Source organism: Bombina bombina, chromosome 5, assembly GCF_027579735.1.
Source record: "Bombina bombina isolate aBomBom1 chromosome 5, aBomBom1.pri, whole genome shotgun sequence".
In the NCBI taxonomy this organism is placed as follows: Eukaryota; Metazoa; Chordata; class Amphibia; order Anura; family Bombinatoridae; genus Bombina; species Bombina bombina.
In genome coordinates, this window is record NC_069503.1 from 205,206,649 (window position 1) to 205,230,836 (window position 24,188).

At 40.9% G+C, this 24,188-nt stretch overlaps 1 protein-coding gene across 1 annotated transcript in view; it reads right to left on the minus strand.

Annotated features, from left to right (window-relative positions):
• LARP4B (La ribonucleoprotein 4B) overlaps positions 1-24,188 on the minus strand; it is a 921,178-nt gene that overhangs the window by 230,765 nt on the left and 666,225 nt on the right. Inside the window, exon 11 of the mRNA XM_053715674.1 lies at positions 6,865-7,116. Within this exon, the coding sequence (XP_053571649.1) occupies positions 6,865-7,116 (252 nt within the window). The remainder of the gene's footprint in view (positions 1-6,864; positions 7,117-24,188) is intronic.

A 24,188-nucleotide genomic window follows, 5' to 3' on the forward strand; every position in this document is an offset into this window, starting at 1 on the left:
CAGACATAGCCTTCTTAATAGATTTAGAAACAAAATCTCTTATGTTAACAGGGACACCCTGAATATTAGATGTTGATGGAACAGCAACAGGTAATGGAACATTACTAAAGGAAATATTATCTGCATTAGAAAGTTTGTCATGACATTCATCACAAACAACAGCCGGAGAAACAGTTACCACAAGTTTACAACAAATACACTTAACTTTGGTAGATCCAGCATCAGGCAGCGATTTTCCAGAAGTAGCTTCTGATTCAGGGTCAAGCTGAGACATCTTGCAATATGTAATAGAAAAAACAACATATAAAGCAAAATTGATCAAATTCCTTAAATGACAGTTTCAGGAATGGGAAAAAATGCCAATGACCCAGCTTCTAGCAACCAGAAGCAAATAAATAAATGAGACTTAAATATTGTGGAGACAATAATGACGCCCATATTTTTTAGCGCCAAAAAAGACGCCCACATTAATTGGCGCCTAAATGCTTTTGGCGCCAAAAATGACGCCACATCCGGTAACGCCGACACTTTTGGCGCAAAAACGTAAAAAACACGACGCAACTTCTGGCGACAAGTACAACGCCGCAAATGACACAGAAAATTTTGGCGCCAAAAAAGTCCGTGCCAAGAATGACGCAATAAAATGAAGCATTTTCAGCCCCCGCGAGCCTAACAGCCGACAGGAAAAAAAAGGTCAAATTTTAAGGTAAGAATATTCATATGCATTTATCCCAAATATGAAACTGACTGTCTGAAATAAGGAACGTTGAACATCCTGAATCAAGGCAAATAAATGTTTAAACACATATATTTAGAACTTTATATAAAAGTGCCCAACCATAGCTTAGAGTGTCATAAAATAAGACTTACTTACCCCAGGACACTCATCTACATGTAGCAGAAAGCCAAACCAGTACTGAAACGAGAATCAGTAGAGGTAATGGTATATATAAGAGTATATCGTCGATCTGAAAAGGGAGGTAAGAGATGAATCTCTACGACCGATAACAGAGAACCTATGAAATAGACCCTGTAGAAGGAGATCATTGAATTCAAATAGGCAATACTCTCTTCACATCCCTCTGACATTCACTGCACACTGAGAGGAAAACCGGGCTCCAGCCTGCTGCGAAGCGCATATCAACGTAGAATCTAGCACAAACTTACTTCACCACTTCCATGGGAGGCAAAGTTTGTAAAACTAATTTGTGGGTGTGGTGAGGGGTGTATTTATAGGCATTTTGAGGTTTGGGAAACTTTGCCCCTCCTGGTAGGAATGTATATCCCATACGTCACTAGCTCATGGACTCTTGCTAATTACATGAAAGAAATGTTTATTTTCCCCAAATATTAAACTGACAGTCTGCAGAAGGAAATACATGAACCTGACTCATGGCAAATATAAGCACAATACATATATTTAGAACTTTAAATAAATGCATAGTGCCAAACCATAGCTGAGGTGTGAGGTGTTGGGAAGGGAATATATCCCATAAGTAATGGATGATCCGTGGACTGAATACACTTAACAAGAGAAATCTTCATTTCTACAGAATCTATTATTGTTCCCAGAAAGGGAACCCTTGTGGACGGGGACAGGGAACTCTTTTCTATGTTCACCTTCCACCCGTGAGACCTGAGAAAGGCTAAAACAATGTCTGTATGAGCCCTTGCTTTGGAAAGGGACGACGCTTGGATTAGAATGTCGTCTAGGTAAGGTGCTACAGCAATGCCCCTCGGTCTTAGAACCGCTAGAAGGGACCCTAGCACCTTTGTGAAAATTCTGGGAGCAGTGGCTAAACCGAATGGAAGAGCCACAAACTAGTAATGTTTGTCCAGAAAGGCGAACCTCAGGAACTGATGATGATCTTTGTGGATAGGAATATGCAGGTACGCATCCTTTAAGTCCATGGTAGTCATATATTGACCCTCCTGTATTGTTGGTAAAATTGTCCGAATGGTTTCCATTTTGAATGATGGAACTCTGAGGAATTTGTTTAGAATTTTTAGATCCAGAATTGGCCTGAAAGTTCCCTCTTTTTTGGGAACTACAAACAGGTTTGAGTAAAAACCCAGACCTTGTTCCGCTGTTGGAACTGGGTGCATCACTCCCATCTTTAATAGGTCTCCTACGGAATGTAAGAATGCCTGTCTCTTTATCTGGTCTGAAGATAAGCGAGACATGTGGAACCTTCCCCTTGGAGGAAGTTCCTTGAACTCTAGAAGATACCCCTGAGAGACTATTTCTAGTGCCCAGGGATCCGGAACATCTCTTGCCCAAGCCTGAGAAAAGAGAGAAAGTCTGCCCCTTCTAGATCCGGTCCCGGATCGGGGGCTACCCCTTCATGCTGTCTTGGTAGCAGCAGCCGGCTTCTTTGCCTGTTTACCCTTGTTCCAGCCTTGCAATGGTTTCCATGCTGGTTTAGGCTGGGAAGTGTTACTCTCTTGACTAGAGGCTGCAGAGTTAGTAGAAGGTCCGTTCCTGAAATTGTGAAAGGAACGAAAATTAGATTTGTTCTTAGCCTTGAAAGGCCTATCCTGAGGGAGGGCATGGCCCTTTCCCCCAGTGATGTCTGAAATAATCTCCTTCAATTCCGGCCCGAAAAGGGTCTTACCCTTGAAAGGAAAATTAAGCAATTTTGTTTTGCACGACACATCCGCCGACCAAGATTTTAGCCAAAGCGCTCTGCGCGCCACTATTGCAAAACCTGAATTTTTCGCCGCTAATTTAGCCAATTGAAAAGCGGCATCCAAAATAAAGGAATTAGCCAACTTTAGTGCGTGAATTCTGTCCATGACTTCATCATATGGAGTCTCCTTTTGGAGCGAATTTTCCAGTTCCTCGAACCAAAAAGACGCTGCCGTGGTGACAGGATTAATGCACGAAATTGGTTGAAGAAGGAAACCTTGCTGAACAAATATCTTTTTAAGCAATCCTTCCAATTTTTTATCCATAGGATATTTGAAAGCGCAACTGTCCTCAATGGGAATAGTTGTGAGCTTGGCCAACGTAGAAACTGCCCCCTCAACCTTAGGGACTGTTTGCCATGCGTCCCTTCTGGGGTCGACAATGGGGAACATTTTCTTAAATATAGGAGGTGGGACAAAAGGTATACCTGGTTTCTCCCACTACTTGGTCACTATGTCCGCCACCCTCTTGGGTATCGGAAAGGCATCAGCATGCACCATTGTCCATTTTGCACAATTTCTCTGGGATCACCAAAGAGTCACAATCATCAAGAGTAGTTAGCACCTCCTTAAGCAGGGCACGGAGATGTTCTAACTTAAATGCCACGATATCAGGTTCTGCCTGCTGAGAAACTTTTCCTGAATCAGAAATTTCTCCCTCAGACAGACCCTCCCTCACTGCCAATTCAGACTGGTGGGAGGGTATAACAGATAAATTATCGTCAGCGCCCACTTGCTCATCCTCTGTATTTAAAACTGAGCAATCACGTTTTCTGGGAAATGCTGGCAGTTTGGATAAAAGATTTGCTATAGAATTATCCATTACTGCAGTTAATTGCTGCATAGTAACAAGCATTGGCGCGCTAGATGTACTAGGTATCGCCTGCGCGGGCAAAACTGGTGTTGACACAGAAGGAGAGGATGATGAACTATCCCCACTACCTTCATTTGAAGAATCATCTTGGGCAACCTTATTAAATGTGACAGTACTGTCCTTACTTTGTTTGGACGCCATGGCACAATTTGAACATACATTTAAAGGGGGAACCACCTTGGCCTCCATACACACAGAACATATGCTATCTGAAGGTATAGACATGTTAGACAGACTTTGGCAGGCTATTAATGCAATAAAACCGTTTATAAACAAAACCGTTACTGTCTCTTTAAATAATAAAAAGAGCACACTTTATTACTGAATGTCTGAAAAACTATGAAGGAATTATCCGATCTTTACAAAATTTGCACCCTAGTGTCTTAATGCTTTGAAAGTATTGGAGCTAATTGTTCAATTTACCAGTTTAAACCCACTACAGTCCCTGTCACAGCCTTTGCTGCGGCTTTTACCTTCCTTGGGGGTTATTCACCACAGAAATAAGCCTTCTGAATTCGTTTTTATTGCCACAGGACCCTCTCACATGAAGCTGCATGCACTGCTTCCAGAAGTAACTGCGCAACTGAGGCGTGAAAATGAGCCTTCCTGACTAGATTAGGTGTTTAAACAACTGCCAGGCGTAATAAAAACGTTCCCAAAAGTGTTTCAAAGTCACAAAACACTCCAAAAGTCATATAAATACTATATAAATCAATCAATGTAGCCCACAATAGTGTCAAGAAAGAAAATGGCTTACCGATCCCATAAGGGAAAATGACAGTCTTCTAGCATTACTAGGTCTTGTTAGAAAAATGACTGATCATACCTGAAGCAGTTAAGCCTGCAAACTGTTCCCCCCAACTAAAGTTCTCTGGTTTCAACAGTCCTGCGTGGGAACAGCAATGGATTTTAGTTACTGTTGCTAAAATCATACTCCTCTTTTAACAGAACTCTTCATCACTTTCGGTTGTAGAGTAAATAGTACAAACCGGCACTATTTTAAAATAAACTCTTGATAGAAGAAATAAAACTACAACTAACACCACATACTCTTTACCATCCCCGTGGAGATGCTACTTGTTCAGAGCGGCAAAGAGAATGACTGGGGGGCGGAGCCAGAGGGGGGGCTATATGGACAGCTCTTGCTGTGTGCTCTCTTTGCCATTTCCTGTAGGGGAAGAGAATATCCCACAAGTAAGGATGAAGCCGTGGACCGGACACACCAATGTAGGAGAAAAGGAGAACCATAGGGTGCAGTGGTGACTGTAGTTTACAAAAAATAAATTTAAACCTGACCAAAATGCCAGGGCGGGCCGTGGACCGGATACACCGTAGGAGAAAGAAATTTATCAGGTAAACATAAATTCTGTTTTCTCCTACATTGGTGTATCCGGTCCACGGCTTCATCCTTACTTGTGGGAACCAATACCAAAGCTTTAGGACACGGATGAAGGGAGGGAACAAGTCAGGTAACCTAAACGGAAGGCACCACTGCTTGCAAAACCTTTCTCCCAAAAATAGCCCCCGAAGAAGCAAAAGTATTGAATTTGTAAAATTTGGCAAACGTATGCAGTGAAGACCAAGTCGCTGCCTTGCAAATCTGTTCAACAGAAGCCTCATTCTTGAAAGCCCATGTGGAAGCCACAGCTCTAGTAGAGTGAGCTGTAATTCGTTCAGGAGGCTGCCTTCCAGTAGTCTCATAAGCCAACCGGATGATGCTTTTCAGCCACATCAAGATTGTGTAACAGACGTTCCTTGTTAGAAACTGGATTAGGACACAGAGAAGGAACTATTTCCTGGTTGATATTCTTATTGGAAACCACTTTTGGAAGAAAACCAGGTTTGGTACGTAAAACGACCTTATCTGTATGAAACACCAGATAGGGTCAATTACACTGCAAAGCAGACAATTCAGAAACTCTTCTAGCAGAAGAAATAGCTACTAACAACAAAACTTTCCAAGATAGTAACTTAATATCTATGGAATGTAGAGGTTCAAACGGAACCCCTTGAAGAACTTAAAGAACTAAACACCACATACTCTTTACCACCCCTGTGGAGATGCTACTAGTTAGAGCGGCAAAGAGAATGACTGGGGGGCGGAGCCTGAGGGGAGCTATATGGACAGCTCTGCTGTGTGCTCTCTTTGCCACTTCCTGTAGGGATTGAGAATATCCCACAAGTAAGGATGAAGCCGTGGACCGGATACACCAATGTAGGAGAAAACATTTAATACAAGGGAGTGAACCACAAGAAAATAATGAAGTAAATTGTTTAGGAGTTTCAAATCCAACTTCTAGTGCTTTAAAAGTTACAAGACCCTAATTTCTAGAGGTCTTCAGAAGACATAACCACATGAAATACCCAAATAGAATCTGCCCTTGTAGATTGAGCTTTATGCACCGTTATTGACTTTTAGGATGAGATGACACAAACTATTTAGCAGTATATCTTTTCATTAGCCAAAATAGTTTTCTCTCTAAAATGTTTGCATCCATGACATTGATGGGTTTTAGTCTACATGTGCTCCTCAAAAAATGTGGGACTTTTTTAAACTAAACAAGAAATTGTTGCCATTTCAAATTGAAAACCCTCTATGAAAATACCAAATGTGTGCTAAGAATCAAAGTAAAAAAAACTTCATATAGTTATTAAGACTTCTGTATGATCCTGAGTCTACATAGATATACTTTTCAACAAAATATACGGAATAAAGTGAATCTGGTAATAGAAGTAAATAGTTTTTTTCTTTTTTGTGATCATGAAAATGTAAATTTGGACTTTTATCAGTTTCCACTGTTTTATATACAAACGAAAACACATGGTGGATATTTATCACCATATACAGTAAGGTTTGAGATCATACAACCAATATGTTTATTCTTTCCTAGGTAAGATAACCAACAGGTAAGTTTTGTATATAATAGAAGACAAAAGAAGTGTAACCAAATTTGGCTGGCTCCGACATCCAGAGCAAAATCTTATCCACCAGTAAAGTATATTTAAAGCTACTCTGTCAATAAATCAAAATCCAACACAACCCAGACTTTGTAAGGCATACTATAATCAAGGTAGTGTTTTTCTCTCTCTATCTAATCTAATACATAAACATATAAAAAGTGAGGTACCCCTAAAGACGTATTAGAGATTTCTTTGTACTCCAAGCCAACACTACCATTCCTGAATAGGACTTCAACAGAGCAATACATTTAGGTTAATAAGCATGCTTTAATACTGGATCACAAAAAGGGATTTTTACTTTGTAAACTATGGAGCAATTTTACTATTTTAGAATAACTCACCGTCCTCTTCCAAGTCCTGGAGAGGTTTCAATATTTGTTGGTTCGATTCGACCAGTACCATTATCTCTCTTTACAAAGGTTGTTGCACTTTGCATTCGTGTCCGGTTTTGTCCTTGCTGCCGTGCTGGTGGCCCCCTAACACCATTGATTAGTCTATCAGCAGTAAAGTTAAAGATAGTCGGTCCATCAAGAAGTCCTGTCCCTCTATCTGTATTAGGTATTGTATGCCGCAAATGTGATTTGCCAGGATTCCTACAAATGTAATTAAACAAATCCTGATAAATATACAGAAAATCTCAAAAATGCTAAAATGAAAAACTAAAATTTGGTTAGTTCAAAATGTGTATAACATTTTCATCTACTAATCACTTCATTAAAAAATTATAGAAAGTATGATGACTAAGCTCAACGGAAACGTTATCTGTATTGCAGTAATTTTGTAAAGGTCTCTCTCTTTATAGTGATCGGACATAGTAAAACATTTAAACTTACCTGATAAATTAATAAAATTTTTAAAAAACAAAATTTATGCTTACCTGATAAATGAATTTATTTCTAGACATGGCGAGTCCACAAAATCATCAATTACTGTTGGGAATATCACTCCAGGCCAGCAGGAGGCGGCAAAGAGCACCACAGCAAAGCTGTTAGGGATCGCTTCCCTTCCCAAAATCCAGTCATTCGACCAAAGGAAAAAGGAGAGAAAGTAAATAACACAAGGTGTAGAGGTGCCTGAGGTTAAGATAAAAAAAACTGTCTGAAATTAAGGGTGGGCCGTGGACTCACTGTGTCTAGAAATAAATACATTTATCAGGTAAGCATAAATTTTGTGAGTCCACGGAATCATCAATTATTGTTGGGAATCAATACCCAAGCTAGAGGACACTGAAGATTAGGGAGGGACAAGACAGGTAACCTAAACAGAAAGCACCACCGCTTGCAAAACCTTTCTCCCAAAAGAGGCAAAAGTATAACATTTATAAAACTTTGAAAAAAGTGTGTAAAGAAGGTCGCAGCCTTGCAAATCTGTTCTACAGAGGCTCCATTCTTGAAGGCCCAAGAAGAAGAAACAGCCCTAGTAGAATGAGCCGTAATTCTCTCAGGAGGTTGCTGTCCTGCACAACATCAAGGTTGCGTAACAAATGTTCCTTATGAGAAGAAGGATTAGGACAAAAAGGAACAACAATTTCCTGATTAATATTTTTGTCCGAAACAACCTTAGGAAGAAAAACAAACTTGTTACGAAGAACTGCCTTATCTGCATGAAATATGAGATAAGGAGAATCACACTGCAAAGCTGACAGTTCAGAAACCCTCAGAGCAGAAGAAATAGCAGTAAGAAACAAAACCTTCCAAGATAACTTAATATCTATGGAATGCATTGGCTCAAACTGAGCCTGTTGCAAAACTTTAAGAATAAGGTTAAGGCTCCAAGGTGGAGCAATGGATTTAAACACAGGCCTGATTCTAATCAAGGACTGACAAAAGGATTGCACATCTGGCGCGTCTGCCAGGCGCTTGTGCAACAAAATAGATTGTGCAGAGATCTGACCCTTTAGGGTACTAACAGACAACCCCTTCTCCAGGCTTTCCTGGAAAAAAGACAAAATTATTGGGATCCTGACCCTACTCCAAGAATATCCCTTAGACTCACAACAATAAAGATATTTATGCCATATCTTATGGTAAATCTTTCTAGTGACAGGCTTACGAGCCCGAATCATGATCTCAATGACCGGCTCGGAAAAAACAATTTATGCTTACCTGATAAATATTTTTCTCTTGTAGTGTATTCAGTCCACGGATCATCCATTACTTATGGGATATATTCCCTTCCCAACAGGAAGTTGCAAGAGGATCACCCAAAGCAGAGCTGCTATATAGCTCCTCCCCTCACATGTCATATCCAGTCATTCGACCGAAACAAGACAAGAAAGGAGAAACCATAGGGAGCAGTGGTGACTGGAGTTTTAATTAAAATTTAGATCTGCCTTAAAAAAGACAGGGCGGGCCGTGGACTGAATACACTACAAGAGAAATAAATTTATCAGGTAAGCATAAATTATGTTTTCTCTTGTTAAGTGTATTCAGTCCACGGATCATCCATTACTTATGGGATACCAATACCAAAGCTAAAGTACACGGATGATGGGAGGGACAAGGCAGGAACTTAAACGGAAGGAACCACTGCCTGTAGAACCTTTCTCCCAAAAACAGCCTCCGAAGAAGCAAAAGTGTCAAATTTGTAAAATTTTGAAAAAGTGTGAAGCGAAGACCAAGTTGCAGCCTTGCAAATCTGTTCAACAGAGGCCTCATTCTTAAAGGCCCAGGTGGAAGCCACAGCTCTAGTGGAATGAGCTGTAATTCTTTCAGGGGGCTGCTGTCCAGCAGTCTCATAAGCTAAACGTATTATGCTACGAAGCCAAAAGGAGAGAGAGGTTGCCGAAGCTTTTTGACCTCTCCTCTGTCCAGAGTACACGACAAACAGGGAAGAAGTTTGACGAAAATCTTTAGTTGCCTGTAAATAGAACTTCAGGGCACGGACTACGTCCAGATTATGCAAAAGTCGTTCCTTCTTTGAAGAAGGATTAGGACATAATGATGGAACAACAATCTCCTGATTGATATTCCTGTTAGAAACTACCTTAGGTAAAAACCCAGGTTTAGTACGCAGAACTACCTTGTCTGAATGGAAAATCAGATAAGGAGAATCACAATGTAAGGCAGATAACTCAGAGACTCTTCGAGCCGAGGAAATAGCCATCAAAAACAGAACTTTCCAAGATAAAAGCTTAATATCAATGGAATGAATGGGTTCAAACGGAACCCCTTGAAGAACATTAAGAACCAAGTTTAAGCTCCACGGAGGAGCAACAGTCTTAATCCTAGCCAAAGCCTGACAAAAAACCTGGACGTCTGGAACTTCTGCCAGACGTTTGTGTAAGAGAATAGACAGAGCAGAAATCTGTCCCTTTAACGAACTAGCAGATAAGCCCTTTTCTAAACCCTCTTGTAGAAAGCACAATATCCTAGGAATCATAACCTTACTCCATGAGTAATTCTTGGATTCGCACCAATATAAATATTTACGCCATATCTTATGGTAAATTTTTCTGGTAACAGGCTTCCGTGCCTGTATTAAGGTATCAATAACTGACTCCGAGAAGCCACGCTTTGATAGGATCAAGCGTTCAATCTCCATGCAGTCAGCCTCAGAGAAATTAGATTTGGATGGTTGAAAGGACCTTGTATTAGAAGGTCCTGCCTCAGAGGCAGAGACCATGGTGGACAGGACGACATGTCCACTAGGTCTGCATACCAGGTCCTGCGTGGCCACGCAGGCGCTATCAGAATCACCGATGCTCTCTCCTGTTTGATCTTGGCAATCAGTCGAGGTAGCAGCGGAAATGGTGGAAACACATAAGCCATGTTGAAAACCCAAGGGGCTGCCAGAGCATCTATCAGCGCCGCTCCCGGGTCCCTGGATCCGTAACAAGGAAGCTTGGCGTTCTGGCGAGACGCCATGAGATCCAGTTCTGGTTTGCCCCAACGATGAATCAGTTGAGCGAAAACCTCCGGATGAAGTTCCCACTACCCCGGATGAAAAGTCTGGCGACTTAGAAAGTCCGCCTCTCAGTTCTCCACGCCTGGGATGTAGATCGCTGACAGGTGGCAAGAGTGAGACTCTGCCCAGCGAATTATCTTTGAGACTTCTAACATCGCTAGGGAACTCCTGGTTCCCCCTTGATGGTTGATGTAAGCCACAGTCGTGATGTTGTCCGACTGAAATCTGATGAATCTCAGTGTTGCTAACTGACGCCAAGCTAGAAGAGCATTGAATATTGCTCTCAACTCCAGAATATTTATTGGGAGGAGTTTCTCCTCCTGAGTCCATAATCCCTGAGCCTTCAGTGGAGTTCCAGACTGCACCCCAACCTAGAAGGCTGGCATCTGTTGTTACAATCGTCCAATCTGGCCTGCGAAAGGTCATCCCCTTGGACAGATGGACCCGAGAAAGCCACCAGAGAAGAGAATCTCTGGTCTCTTGATCCAGATTTAGTAGAGGGGACAAATCTGAGTAATCCCCATTCCACTGACTTAGCATGCATAATTGCAGTGGTCTGAGATGCAGGCGCGCAAATGGTACTATGTCCATTGCCGCTACCATTAAGCTGATTACTTCCATGCACTGAGCTACTGACGGGCGTGGAATGGAATGAAGGACAAGGCAAGCATTCAGAAGCTTTAATAACCTGGACTCCGTCAGGTAAATCTTCATCTCTATAGAATCTATAAGAGTCCCCAGGAAGGGAACTCTTGTGAGTGGTAATAGAGAACTCTTTTCCAGGTTCACCTTCCACCCATGCGACCTCAGGAATGCCAGAACTATCTCTGTATGAGACTTGGCAATTTGAAAACTTGACGCTTGTATCAGAATGTCGTCTAGGTACGGAGCCACCGATATGCCTCGCGCTCTTAGCACCGCCAGAAGTGAGCCCAGAACCTTTGTAAAAATTCTCGGGCCGTAGCTAACCCGAAGGGAAGAGCTACAAACTGGTAATGCCTGTCTAGAAAGGCAAATCTTAGGTACCGATAATGATCTTTGTGAATCGGTATGTGAAGGTAGGCATCCTTTAAGTCCACTGTGGTCATGTATTGAACCTCTTGGATCATGGGTAGGATGGTTCGAATAGTTTCCATCTTGAATGATGGAACTCTTAGGAATTTGTTTAAGATTTTTAGGTCCAAGATTGGTCTGAAGGTTCCCTCTTTCTTGGGAACCACAAACAGATTCGAGTAAAACCCTTGCCCTTGTTCCGTCCGCGGAACTGGGTGGATCACCCCCATTACTAAGGGGTCTTGTACACAGCGTAGAAATGCCTCTTTCTTTATTTGGTTTGCTGATAACCTTGAAAGATGAAATCTCCCTTGTGGAGGAGAAGCTTTGAAGTCCAGAAGATATCCCTGAGATATGATCTCCAACGCCCAGGGATCCTGGACATCTCTTGCCCAAGCCTGGGCGAAGAGAGAAAGTCTGCCCCCCACTAGATCCGTTTCCGGATAGGGGGCCCTCTCTTCATGCTGTCTTAGGGGCAGAAGTAGGTTTTCTGGCCTGCTTGCCCTTGTTCCAGGACTGGTTAGCTTTCCAGCCCTGTCTGTAACGAGCAACAGTTCCTTCCTGTTTTGGAGCGGAGGAAGTTGATGCTGCTCCTGCCTTGAAGTTACGAAAGGCACGAAAATTAGACTGTTTGGCCTTTGATTTGGCCCTGTCCTGAGGAAGAGTATGACCCTTACCTCCAGTAATGTCAGCAATAATTTCTTTCAAGCCGGGCCCGAATAAGGTCTGCCTTTTGAAAGTAATATTAAGCAATTTAGATTTAGAAGTCACGTCAGCTGACCAGGATTTAAGCCATAGCGCTCTGCGCGCCTGGATGGCGAATCCGGAGTTCTTAGCCGTTAGTTTGGTTAAATGTACAACGGCATCAGAAACAAATGCGTTACCTAGCTTAAGTGCTTTAAGCTTGTCCATAATCTCATCCAATGGAGCTGTGCGAATGGCCTCTTCCAGAGACTCAAACCAGAATGCCGCAGCAGCAGTGACAGGCGCAATGCATGCAAGGGGCTGTAAGATAAAACTTGTTGAACAAACATTTTCTTAAGGTAACCTTCTAATTTTTAATCCATTGGATCCGAAAAAGCACAACTATCCTCCACCGGGATAGTGGTACGTTTAGCTAAAGTAGAAACTGCTCCCTCCACCTTAGGGACCGTCTGCCATAAGTCTCGTGTGGTGGCGTCTATTGGAAACATTTTCTTAAATATCGGAGGAGGGGAAAAGGGCACACCAGGTCTATCCCACTCCTTGCTAATAATCTCTGTAAGCCTTTTAGGTATAGGAAAAACGTCAGTACACACCGGCACCGCATAGTATCTATCCAGCCTACATAATTTCTCTGGAATTGCAACCATGTTACAATCATTCAGAGCCGCTAATACCTCCCCTAGCAATACACGGAGGTTCTCAAGCTTAAATTTAAAATTAGAAATCTCTGAATCCGGTCTCCCTGGATCAGATCCGTCACCCACAGAATGAAGCTCTCCGTCCTCATGTTCTGCAAATTGTGACGCAGTATTGGACATGGCTCTCACATCATCAGCGCGCTCTGTTCTTAACCCAGAGCTATCGTGCTTGCCTCTTAATTCTGGCAATTTAGATAATACCTCTGTCATAACAGTAGCCATGTCTTGCAAAGTGATTTGTATGGGCCTCTCTGATGTACTTGGCGCCACAATATCACGCGCCTCCTGAGCGGGAGGCGAAGGTACTGACACGTGAGGAGAGTTAGTCGGCATAACTTCCCCCTCGTTGTCTGGTGATAATTTCTTTACAGATAAAGACTGACTTTTATTTAAAGTGACATCAATACATTTAGTACACATATTTCTATGGGGCTCCACATTGGCCTTCAAACATAGTGAACAAACAGATTCATCTGTGTTAGACATGTTTAAACAGACTAGCAATGAGACTAGCAAGCTTGGAAAATCCTTTCAAATAAGTTTACAAGCAATATAAAAGACGCAACTGCGCCTTTAAGAAGCACAAAAAAACTGTCACAGTTGAAATAACAATGAACCAAATCAGTTATAGCAACCAAATTTTCACAGTAAATGTATTAAGTTAGCAAAGGATTGCACCCACTAGTAAATGGATGATTAACCCCTTAATACCCAAAATGGATAATTAATTTAACAATTAACGTTTTTATCACAGTCAAACACACTGTCACAGGTCTGCTGTGACTGATTACCTCCCTCAAAATGAATTTTGAAGACCCCTGAGCTCTCTAGAGACGTCCTGGATCAAGGAGGAAGAAGCAGGAAGACTGTGACTCAATTTTTAATGTGCAAAAAAGCTCTAAAATAGGCCGCTCACACTCATATTACAACAGTGGGAAACCTCAGTTAACCGTTTCTATACAGAAATATACGTCAGCCATGTGGAAAAACTCATGGAAAAAAATCATGCCCCAAAAGATTTATCACCAAAGTACCTCACAAAAACGAATAACATGCCAGTAAACGTTTTAAACATACATTTTAAAAGTTATGTAGTGTTATCAATAAGCCTGCTACCAGTCGCTTCTACTGCAGTTAAGGCTCATACATTACTTCAGTATTAACAGTATTTTCTTAGTCAAATTCCATTCCTTAGAAAATTACTTTACTGCACATACATTCATCAGCCTGATACCAGTCGCTACTACTGCATTTAAGGCTGTACTTACATTACATCGGTATCGGCAGTATTTTCTTAGTCAATTCCATTCCTTAGAAAAATATTTTACTGCACATACCTCATCTGCAGGGGACCCCGCATGCTATTCCCTTTCTGAAGTTACCCCACTTCTCAGAATGTGCGAGAACAGCCAGTGGATCTTAATTACTTCTGCTAAGATCATAGAAAACGCAGGCAGATTCTTCTTCTAAATACTGCCTGAGAGAAAAACAGCACACTCCGGTGCCATTTAAAATAACAAACTTTTGATTGAAGAAATAATTAAGTATAAAAACTCCACACTCCTCTCACACCTTCCTACTATGTTGAGAGTTGCAAGAGAATGACTGGATATGACATGTGAGGGGAGGAGCTATATAGCAGCTCTGCTTTGGGTGATCCTCTTGCAACTTCCTGTTGGGAAGGGAATATATCCCATAAGTAATGGATGATCCGTGGACTGAATACACTTAACAAGAGAAACCACGCTTAGCTAAAATTAAGCGTTCAATCTCCAAGCAGTCAGCTTCAGAGAAACGAGATTTGGATGAAGAAAGGGCCCCTGAAGTAGAAGGTCCTTCCTCAGAGGGAGTATCCACGGAGGTAGAGACAACATTTCTACTAGATCTGCGTAACAGATCCTGCGAGGCCATGCAAGAGCTATTAGAATCACTGACGCTCTCTCCTGCTTGATCCGAGCAATGAATTGTGGAAGGAGAGCAAACAGAGGAAACAGATATGCCAACCAGAAGTTCCAAGAAACTGCCAGAGAATCTATCAGATAGGCCTGAGGATCACTCGACCTTGTATCGTACTTTGGGAGCTTGGCGTTCTGACGAGACGCCATCAGATCCAATTCCAGTAACCCCCATTTGGTTGTTAACCTGGAGAACACTTCCGGATGGAGTTCCCACTCCCCGGGATGGAAAGTCTGTCTGCTCAGGAAATCCACTTCCCAAATGTCCACTCCTGGGATGTGGATAGCAGATAGACAGCAATTGTGAGCCTCTGCCTACTGATTGATTCGCGCCCCCTCCTTCATGGCTATGGAAATCTGAGTTCCCCCCTGGTGGTAGATGTAAGCCACTGATGTTATGTTGTCCGACTGGAACCTGATAAACCGGGCTAAAGCCAGTTGAGGCCAAGCCATCAAGGCATTGAAGATCGATCTCAACTCCAATATGTTTATGGGGAGAGCAGATTACTCCTGAGACTAGAGTCCCTGTGCCTTCAACGTGTCCCAGACTGCTCCCTAACCAATCAGGCTGTGTCCGTGGTCACAACTACCCATGAGGATCTCTGAATGCATGTCCCCTGGGACAGATGTTCTTGAGACAGCCACCACGGCAGAGTCTTTTGTTGATTGATCCAGAACTATCCTCTATGACAGGTCTGCATAATCCCCGATCCATTGACCGAGCATGCATAGCTCTCAAATGTAATCGAGCAAAGGGAACTATGTCCATGGAAGCCACCATCAAACCAATTACCTCCATACATTGGGCCACTGGTGGCCGTACAGCAGAATCTAGAGATAGGCAAGAGGAAAGAATCTTGGCTCTTCTGACCTACGTCAGAAATATTTTCATCAATAGGGAATCTATAATGTATCCTAAGAAGACCACCCTTGTAGCCGCAACAAGAGAACGCTTCTCCAAATACACCTTCCATCCGTGGGAACAAAGAAAAGACAACAAGATCTCTGTATGAGATTTTGCTAGTTAAAAAGATGGCGCCTGAACCAGAATGTCGTCCAGATAAGGTGCCACAGCAATTCCCTGGGACCGAATTACTGCCAACAGAGCTTTCAGGATCTTTGAAAAAATTCTGTAAGCTGTGGCAAGCGAAGAATTCAGCCATAGCCCTCTACGTGTCAAAATTGCGAAACCAGATATTTTGGCTCCCAATTTAATAACTTGTAAAGAAGCGTCAGTAATAAAGAAATTGGCTAACTCGAGAGCCTTAATCCTATCCTGAATCTCCTCCAAATGAGTTTTTGCTTGGAGGGACTCAGACAAAGCGTCAAACCAATAAGCTGCCGCACTTGTCACAGTAGCAATACATACCGCCGGTTGCCATTGCAAACCCTGATGAATATACATTTTCTTTAAGAAAGCTTATAGCTTCTTATCCATAGGGTCTTTGAAAGAGCAACTATCTTCAATAAGAATAATAGTTCTCTTGGTCAGGGTAGAAATAGCCCCTTCTACTTTGGGGACAGTTTGTCACGACTCCTTTATAGAGTCTGTCACCGGGAACATCTTCCTAAAGACTGGAGATTGAGAAAAAGGAATTCCAGGTCTCTTCCATTGTCGGGCAATAATTTAGCACGGCCTGGTACTGGAAACACCTCTCCAGGAAAGTGTACATAAAAATATCTATTTAGCTTGCTAGATTTTTTAGGGTTGACAATGACAGGAATATCGGAGTCGTCCAAAGTAATCAAAACCTCCTTTAATAAAACACGAAGTTGTTCAAGCTTTAACCTGAAAGAAACCACTTCAGCATCAGAAGGAATTATACTATCCGAATCTGAGATTTCACCCTCAGAGGCTACCAAAGTATCCTCCTCTTCAGACATGTGTGAAAGAGTCCCTTGGTTAGCCTGCACTGGATCAGAAACCTTACTATCTGAATCTTTCATTTTCCTCTTACGCCTCCCCTGAAGCATGGGCATGCCAGCCAGCGCCTCGGATACTGCAGAGAATACCTGGGCAGCAATTTCAGCCTTCAAATAAACTCCATCAGGCGCTTGTGAGGAACCGCAGGGCACTGCATGTGATGCCAAAAAGAGTTTGGGATGTTTGAGGAGAAGGCTGTGGCATAACCTGAACAGCCTTAACCTGAGAGAATAGTGGCTCAGCAACAAAAAGTCTATCTTTATACATTCAAGTTCTTTCAATACAAGAAGAACAAAAAAGTAAAGGGGGGTTCAACTTGGGAATCCAAACAAAGCTTGCACTCAATTGAAGGCATAGACTGTTGGTCCATATTGCCAGCAAGACAAATTAAAAAAAAATTAAAATAAATAAATAAATATATATATATATATATATATATATATATATATATATATATATATATATATATATATATGGTACTGTCTTGCCTCCTCCTTGCACTGAAGGCAAAGAGATTGACTGGGGATTGTGGGAAGGGAAGTGATACTTAACAGCTTGCTGTGGTGCTCTTTGCCTCCCACTGTTGGCCAGGAGTGATATTCCCAACAGTAATTGACGATTCTGTGGACTCACCGTGTCTTAAGAAAACATTTTTTTAAAGCAGGCATCTAATTACCAGACACTGCTGCCTGAAGAACTTTCCTACTAAACACATCACAAGTGGTAGTGAACGTATGTTGCTGCCTTGCAAATTTATTCAATATAAGCAATTTTATTGAAAATCTAATAAGAGGAAACTGATCTATTAAAATAGGCAATAATGCCTTCTGGAAAAAGACTAACCCACCTCCAAAAACAAGTCTTGGTAATCAAGAAATTTTGCCAAAAAGCTAAAGAAATGGCTTTGGCCCTCTGACCTTTACATGGACCAAGGGACAAACACCATTAACGTATTGCCTAAAAAGAATAAATTTGAAAGTAGAATTCCAATGCTCTAACAATATCTAAAATAAGAGACCATAAAACAATTTTTTTGGAATAGGACAAGGATTTTGCTAAAAGCCACACAGAATCAAAAGGGGAAACCTATAAAGCGTGTAAAAACAAAAACAAAAAACCCCATACATTTATGTAAGAACTTGCCTGATAAATTAATTTATTTCATATTAGCAAGAGTCCATGAGCTAGTGACGTATGGGATATACAATCCTACCAGGAAGGGCAAAGTTTCCCAAACCTTAAAATGCCTATAAATACACCCCTCACCACACCCACAATTCAGTTTAACGAATAGCCAAGAAGTGGGGTGATAAAGAAAGGAGTTAAAATCATCAGCAAAGGAATTTGGAAATAATTGTGCTTTATACAAAAAAATCATAACCACCATAAAAAGGAGGTGGGCCTCATGGACTCTTGCCAATATGAAAGAAATTAATTTATCAGGTAAGTTCTTACATAAATTATGTTTCCTTTCATGTAATTAGCAAGAGTCCATGAGCTAGTGACGTATGGGAGAGCAATAGCCAAGATGTGGAACTTCCACACAAGAGTCACTAGAGAGGGAGGGACAAAATAAAAAACAGCCATTTTGCTGAAAAAAATAAATCCACAACCCAAATATAAGTTTATTCTCAAAAAATAAAAACTTAAATCATAAGCAGAAGAATCAAACTGAAACAACTGCCTGAAGAACTTTCCTACCAAAAACTGCTTCCGAAGAAGCAAATACATGAAATTGGTAGAATTTAGTAAATGTATGCAAAGAAGACCAAGTTGCTGCTTTGCAAATCTGATCAACTGAAGCTTCATTCTTAAAAGCCCAAGAAGTGGAAACTGATATAGTAGAATGAGCTGTAATTCTCTGAGGCAGGGTTTTACCCAACTCCAAATAAGCTTGATGAATCAAAAGTTTTAACCACAATGCCAAAGAAACGGCAGAAGCCTTCTGACCTTTCCTGGAACCAGAAAAGATAACAAATAGACTAGAAGTCTTCCTGAAATCTTTAGTGGCTTCAACATAATATTTCAGAGCTCTCACAACATCCAAAGAATGTAAAGATCTCTCCAAAGAATTCTTAGGATTAGGACACAAAGAAGGGACAACAATTTCTCTATTAAAGTTGTCAGAATTCACAACCTTAGGTAAGAATTTAAATGAAGTACGCAAAACTGCCTTATCCTGATGAAAAATCAGAAAAGGAGATTCGCAAGAGAGCGGAAAATTCAGAAACTTCTAGCAGAAGAGATGGCCAAAAGGAACAACACTTTCCAAGAAAGTAGTTAAATTTACAAAAAATGGGCTCAAACAGAGGAGCCTGTAAGCCTTCAAAACCAAATTAAGACTCCAAGGAGGAGAGATTGATTTAATGACAGGCTTGATACGGACCAAAGCCTGTAAAAAACAGTGAATATCAGGAAGCTTAGCAATCTTTCTGTGAAATAAAACAGAAAGAGCAGAGATTTGTCCCTTCAAGGAACTTGCAGACAAACCTTTATCCAAACCATCCTGAAGAAATTGTAAAATTCTAGGAATTCTAAAAGAATGCCAGGAGAATATATGAGAACACCATGAAATATAAGTCTTGCAAACTCGATAATAAATCTTCCTAGAAACAGATTTACGAGCCTGCAACATATTATTAATCATTGAGTCAGAGAACTAAGCACTAGGCGTTCAATTTCCATACCTTCAAAATTTGATGATTTGAGATCCTGATGGAAAAAAACGGACCTTGAGACAGAAGGTCTGATCTTAAAGGAAGTGGCCAAGTTTGGCAACTGGACATCCGAACAAGATCCGCATACCAAAACCTGTGAGGCCATGCTGGAGCGAACAGCAACACAAACGATTGTTCCTTGATGATCTTGGAGATCACTCTTGGAAGAAAAACTAGAGGCGGGAAAATATAAGCAGGTTAGTAACACCAAGGAACTGCTAATGCATCCACCGCCTCTACCTGAGGATCCCTGGATCTGGACAGGTACCTAGGAAGTTTCTTGTTTAGATGAGAAGCCATCAGATCTATTCCTGGAAGATCCCACATCTGAACAATCTGAGAAAACACATCTGGATGGAGCCACCACTCCTCCGGATGTAAAGTCTGACTGCTGAGATAATCCGCTTCCCAATTGTCTACACCTGGGATATGAACCGCAGAAATTAGACTGGAACTGGATTCCACCCAAGCAAGTATCCAAGATACTTCTTTCATAGCTTGGGGACTGCGAGTCCCACTCTGATGATTGACATATGCCACAGTTGTGATATTGTCTGTCTGAAAACAAATGAACGGTTCTCTCTTTAACAGAGGCCAAACCTGAAGATCCCTGAAAATAGCACTGAGTTCTAAAATATTGATTGGTAACCTCGCCTCTTGAGATTTCCAAACCCCTTGTGCTGTCAGAGATCCCCAGACAGCTCCACAACCTGAAAGACTCATCTGTTGTGATCACAGTCCAGATTGGACGAACCAAAGAGGCCCCTTGAACTATACGATGATGATCTAACCACCAAGTCAGAGAGAGTCGAACTTTGGGATTTAAGGATATTAATTGTGATATCTTTGAATAATCCCTGCACCACTGATTCAGCATACAAAGCTGGAGAGGTCACATATAAAAAAGTGAGCAAAGGGGATCGCGTCCGATGCTGCAATTATGAGACCTAAAACTTCCATGCACATAGCTACTGAAGGGAATGGTTGAGACTGAAGGTTCCGACAAGCTAAAACCAATTTATTCATCTCTAGTCTGTTAGAGACCGAGTCATGGACACTGAATCTATCTGGAAACCTAAAAAGGTGACCTTTGTCTGAGGAATCAAGGAACTTTTTGGTAAATTGATCCTCAAACCATGTCTTTGAAGAAACAACACTAGTTGATTTGTGTGAGATTCTGCAGAATGTAAAGACTGAGCTAGTACCAAGATATCGTCTAAATAAGGAAACAGTGCAATACCCCGTTCTCTGAATACAGAGAGCAGGACACCGAGAACCTTTGAAAAAAGATTCTTGGAGCTTTCACTAGGCCAAATGGAAGAGCGACAAATTGGTAATGCTTGTCTAGAAAAGAGAATTTCAGAAAGAGGTCTGGATGAATCGGAATATGAAGATATGCATCCTGAAAGTCTATCGTGGACATATAATGCCATTGCTAAACAGAAGGCAGAATAGTCCTTATAGTCACCATTTTGAAAGTTGGCACTCTTACAAAACGATTCATATTTTTCAGATCCAGAACTGGCCTGAATTAATTTTCTTTATTTGGGACAATGAATAGATTTGAATAAAACCCCAGACCCTTTTCCTGAAACGGAACTGGTATGATTACCCCTGAAAGGTTCAAGTCTAAAACACTTTTTAGAAAAGCCTGAGCCTTTACTCGATTTGCTGGGATGCGTGAGAGAAAACATCTTCCCACAGGAGGTCTTACTCTGAAACCTATTCGGTACCCCATCCATTGATTTTGGACAGAATCTGCCCAAATGTCCTGGAAGAATCTTAATCTGCCCCCTACCAGCTGGGCTGGAATGAGGGCCGCACCTTCATGCAGACTTGGGGGCTGGCTTTGGATTCTTAAATGGCTTGGATTTACTCCAACTTGAAGGAGGTTTCCAATTGGAACCAGATTCTTCTGGGGAAGGATTAGGTTTCTCTTCCTTATTTTGTCGAAAGGAACGAAAACAGTTAGAAGTTTTAGATTTACTCTTAGGTCTTTTATCCTGAGGCAAAAAAACGCCCTTCCCCTTCCAGTGACCATTGAAATAATCGAATCCAACTGAGAACCAAATAAATTATTACCTTGGAAAGAGATAGTAATCTAGACTTAGATACCATGTCAGCATTCCAATATTTGAGCCACAAATCTCTTTTTAGCTAAAATAGCTAAAGACGTAGAATTAACATCAATTTTGCTGATATTAAAAAAATGGCATCACAGATAAAATGATTAGCATGTTGAAGCAAGCAAACAATGCTAGATAAATCAGGATCCATTTCCTGTTGCAGTACACTTTCTAACCAAAAAGTTGAGGCAGCTGCAACATGAGCCATAGACCTGAGAAGAATGCCAGAATATAAATAAGCTTTCCTTAGACAAGATTCAAGTTTCCTATCTAACGGATCCTTAAAGGAAGTACTATCTAACATAGGAATAATAGTACGTTTGGCAAGAGTAGAAATAGCCCCATCAACTTTGGGGATCTTTTCCCAAAACTCCAAACTAACTGCTTGCAAAGTATACAATTTTTTAAACCTTGAAGAAGGGATATAAGTACCACCAGGCCTATTCTATTCCATAGAAATCATATCATAAATAGCATCAGCAACTGGAAAAAACCTCTGGAGTAACCACAGGAGGTTTATAAATAGAATTTAAGCGTTTACTAGTTTAAGTATCAAGAGGACTAGTTTCCTCAATATCCAATGTAATCAACACCTGTTTAACAAGGAACAAATATACTCCATTTCAAATAAATAAGAGTTGTCAGTGTCAATATCTGAGGAAGGATCTTCTGAATCAGATAGATCTCCATGAGAGGAGGATAATTCAGTATGTTGTCGGCCATTTGAAATTTCATCAACTTATGAAAAGTTTTAAGACCTTTTACGTTTATTAGAAGGCAGGATAGCAGACAAAGCCTTTTGCAATAAAATCTTTTATATTCACAGGGATATCATGTTCATTAAATGTTGAAGGAACAACAAGCATTGTACTAATACTGATGGATACATTCTCTGCATGTAAAAGTATATCATGACAACTATTACATACTACCGCTGGAGATATAATCTCAACTAATTTACAATAGATACACTTATCTTTGGTAGAACTTATCAGGCAGCAGGAATCCAACAGTGGTTTCCGAGACAGGATCAGATTAAGACATCTTGCAAATGTAAGAGAAAAAACAACATATAAAGCAAAATGATCAATTTCCTTATATGGTAGTTTCAGAAAATAGGAAAAAAATTGCAAACAGCATAGCCCTCTGACATAGAAAAAGGCAAGAGGCATATAGGAATGGGGCTTTAAATAATAAAATTATTTGGCGCCAAGTATGACGCACAACACAAAATGAATTTATTTTGGCGCTAACAACATCCAGAAATGACACACTCGTGTCATTGCAGACGCAACCTTGTGCAAGGAAACTCGGCATCAACTAAGACGCCAGAAATGATGAATTTGTGTCACCGGACGTACCTTTGCGCCAAAAAAATCTTGCGCCAAGAATGACGCAATAAACATCAGCATTTTGCGCCCTTGCGAGACTAATTTTGCCGTCGAAAAATTTATGAAAAGTAGTCAATTTGAAAAGAGACTATACCCCAGGTAAGAAAAAATATTTTCCTAAATGTTTTTCCCAAATATGAAACTGATAGTCTGCAAAGGGAAATATACATAAACCTGACTCATGATACATATATTTAGAACTTTATACTAATACATAAAGTGCCAAACCATAGCTGAGAGTGTCTTGAGTAATGAAAACATACTTACCGCAAGACACCCATCCACATATAGCAAATAGCCAAACCAATACTGAAACAGTTCTCAGTAGAGGTAATGGAATATGAGAGTATATCGTGGATCTGAAAAGGGAGGTAGGAGATTAATCTCTACGACCAATAACAGAGAACCTATGAAATAGATTTCCCGCGAGGAAACCATTGCATTCAATAGCTGATACTCCCTTCACATCCCTCTGATACTCACTGTACTCTGAGAGGAATCGGGCTTCAAAATGTTGAGAAGCACATATCAACGTAGAAATCAAGCACAAACTTTTTTTACCACCTCCATAGGAGGCAAAGTTTGTAAAACTGAATTGTGGGTGTAGTGAGGGGTGTATTTATAGGCATTTTGAGGTTTGGGAAACTTTGCCCCTCCTGGTAGGATTGTATATCCCATACGTCACTAGCTCATGGACTCTTGCCAATTACATGAAAGAAACAGAGGAATTAGATATGCAAGACTGATTCCTAAGAAAACAACCACCAGAAAATGTATTAAGGCGATCTGCGATCACATGACCATGAACTTAAAAGGGACACTGAACCCAAATTTTTTCTTTTGTGATTCAGATAGAGCATGTAATTTTAAGCAACTCTCTAATTTACTCCTATTATCAATTTTTCTTCATTCTCTTGCTTTCTTTATTTGAAAAGAAAAGAAGGCTTTTAAACTATTTTTTGGTTCAGAACCATGGAAAGTACTTGTTTCTTGGTGGGTGAATTTATCCACCAATCAACAAGAACAACCCAGTTTGTTCACCAAAAATGGGCCGGCATCTAAACTTGCATTCTTGCATTTCAAATAAAGATACCAAGAAAATGAAGACAATTTGATAATAGGAGTCAATTAGAAAGTTGCATAAAATTGCATGCTCTATCTGAATCACAAAAGAAAAAAATTTGGGTTCA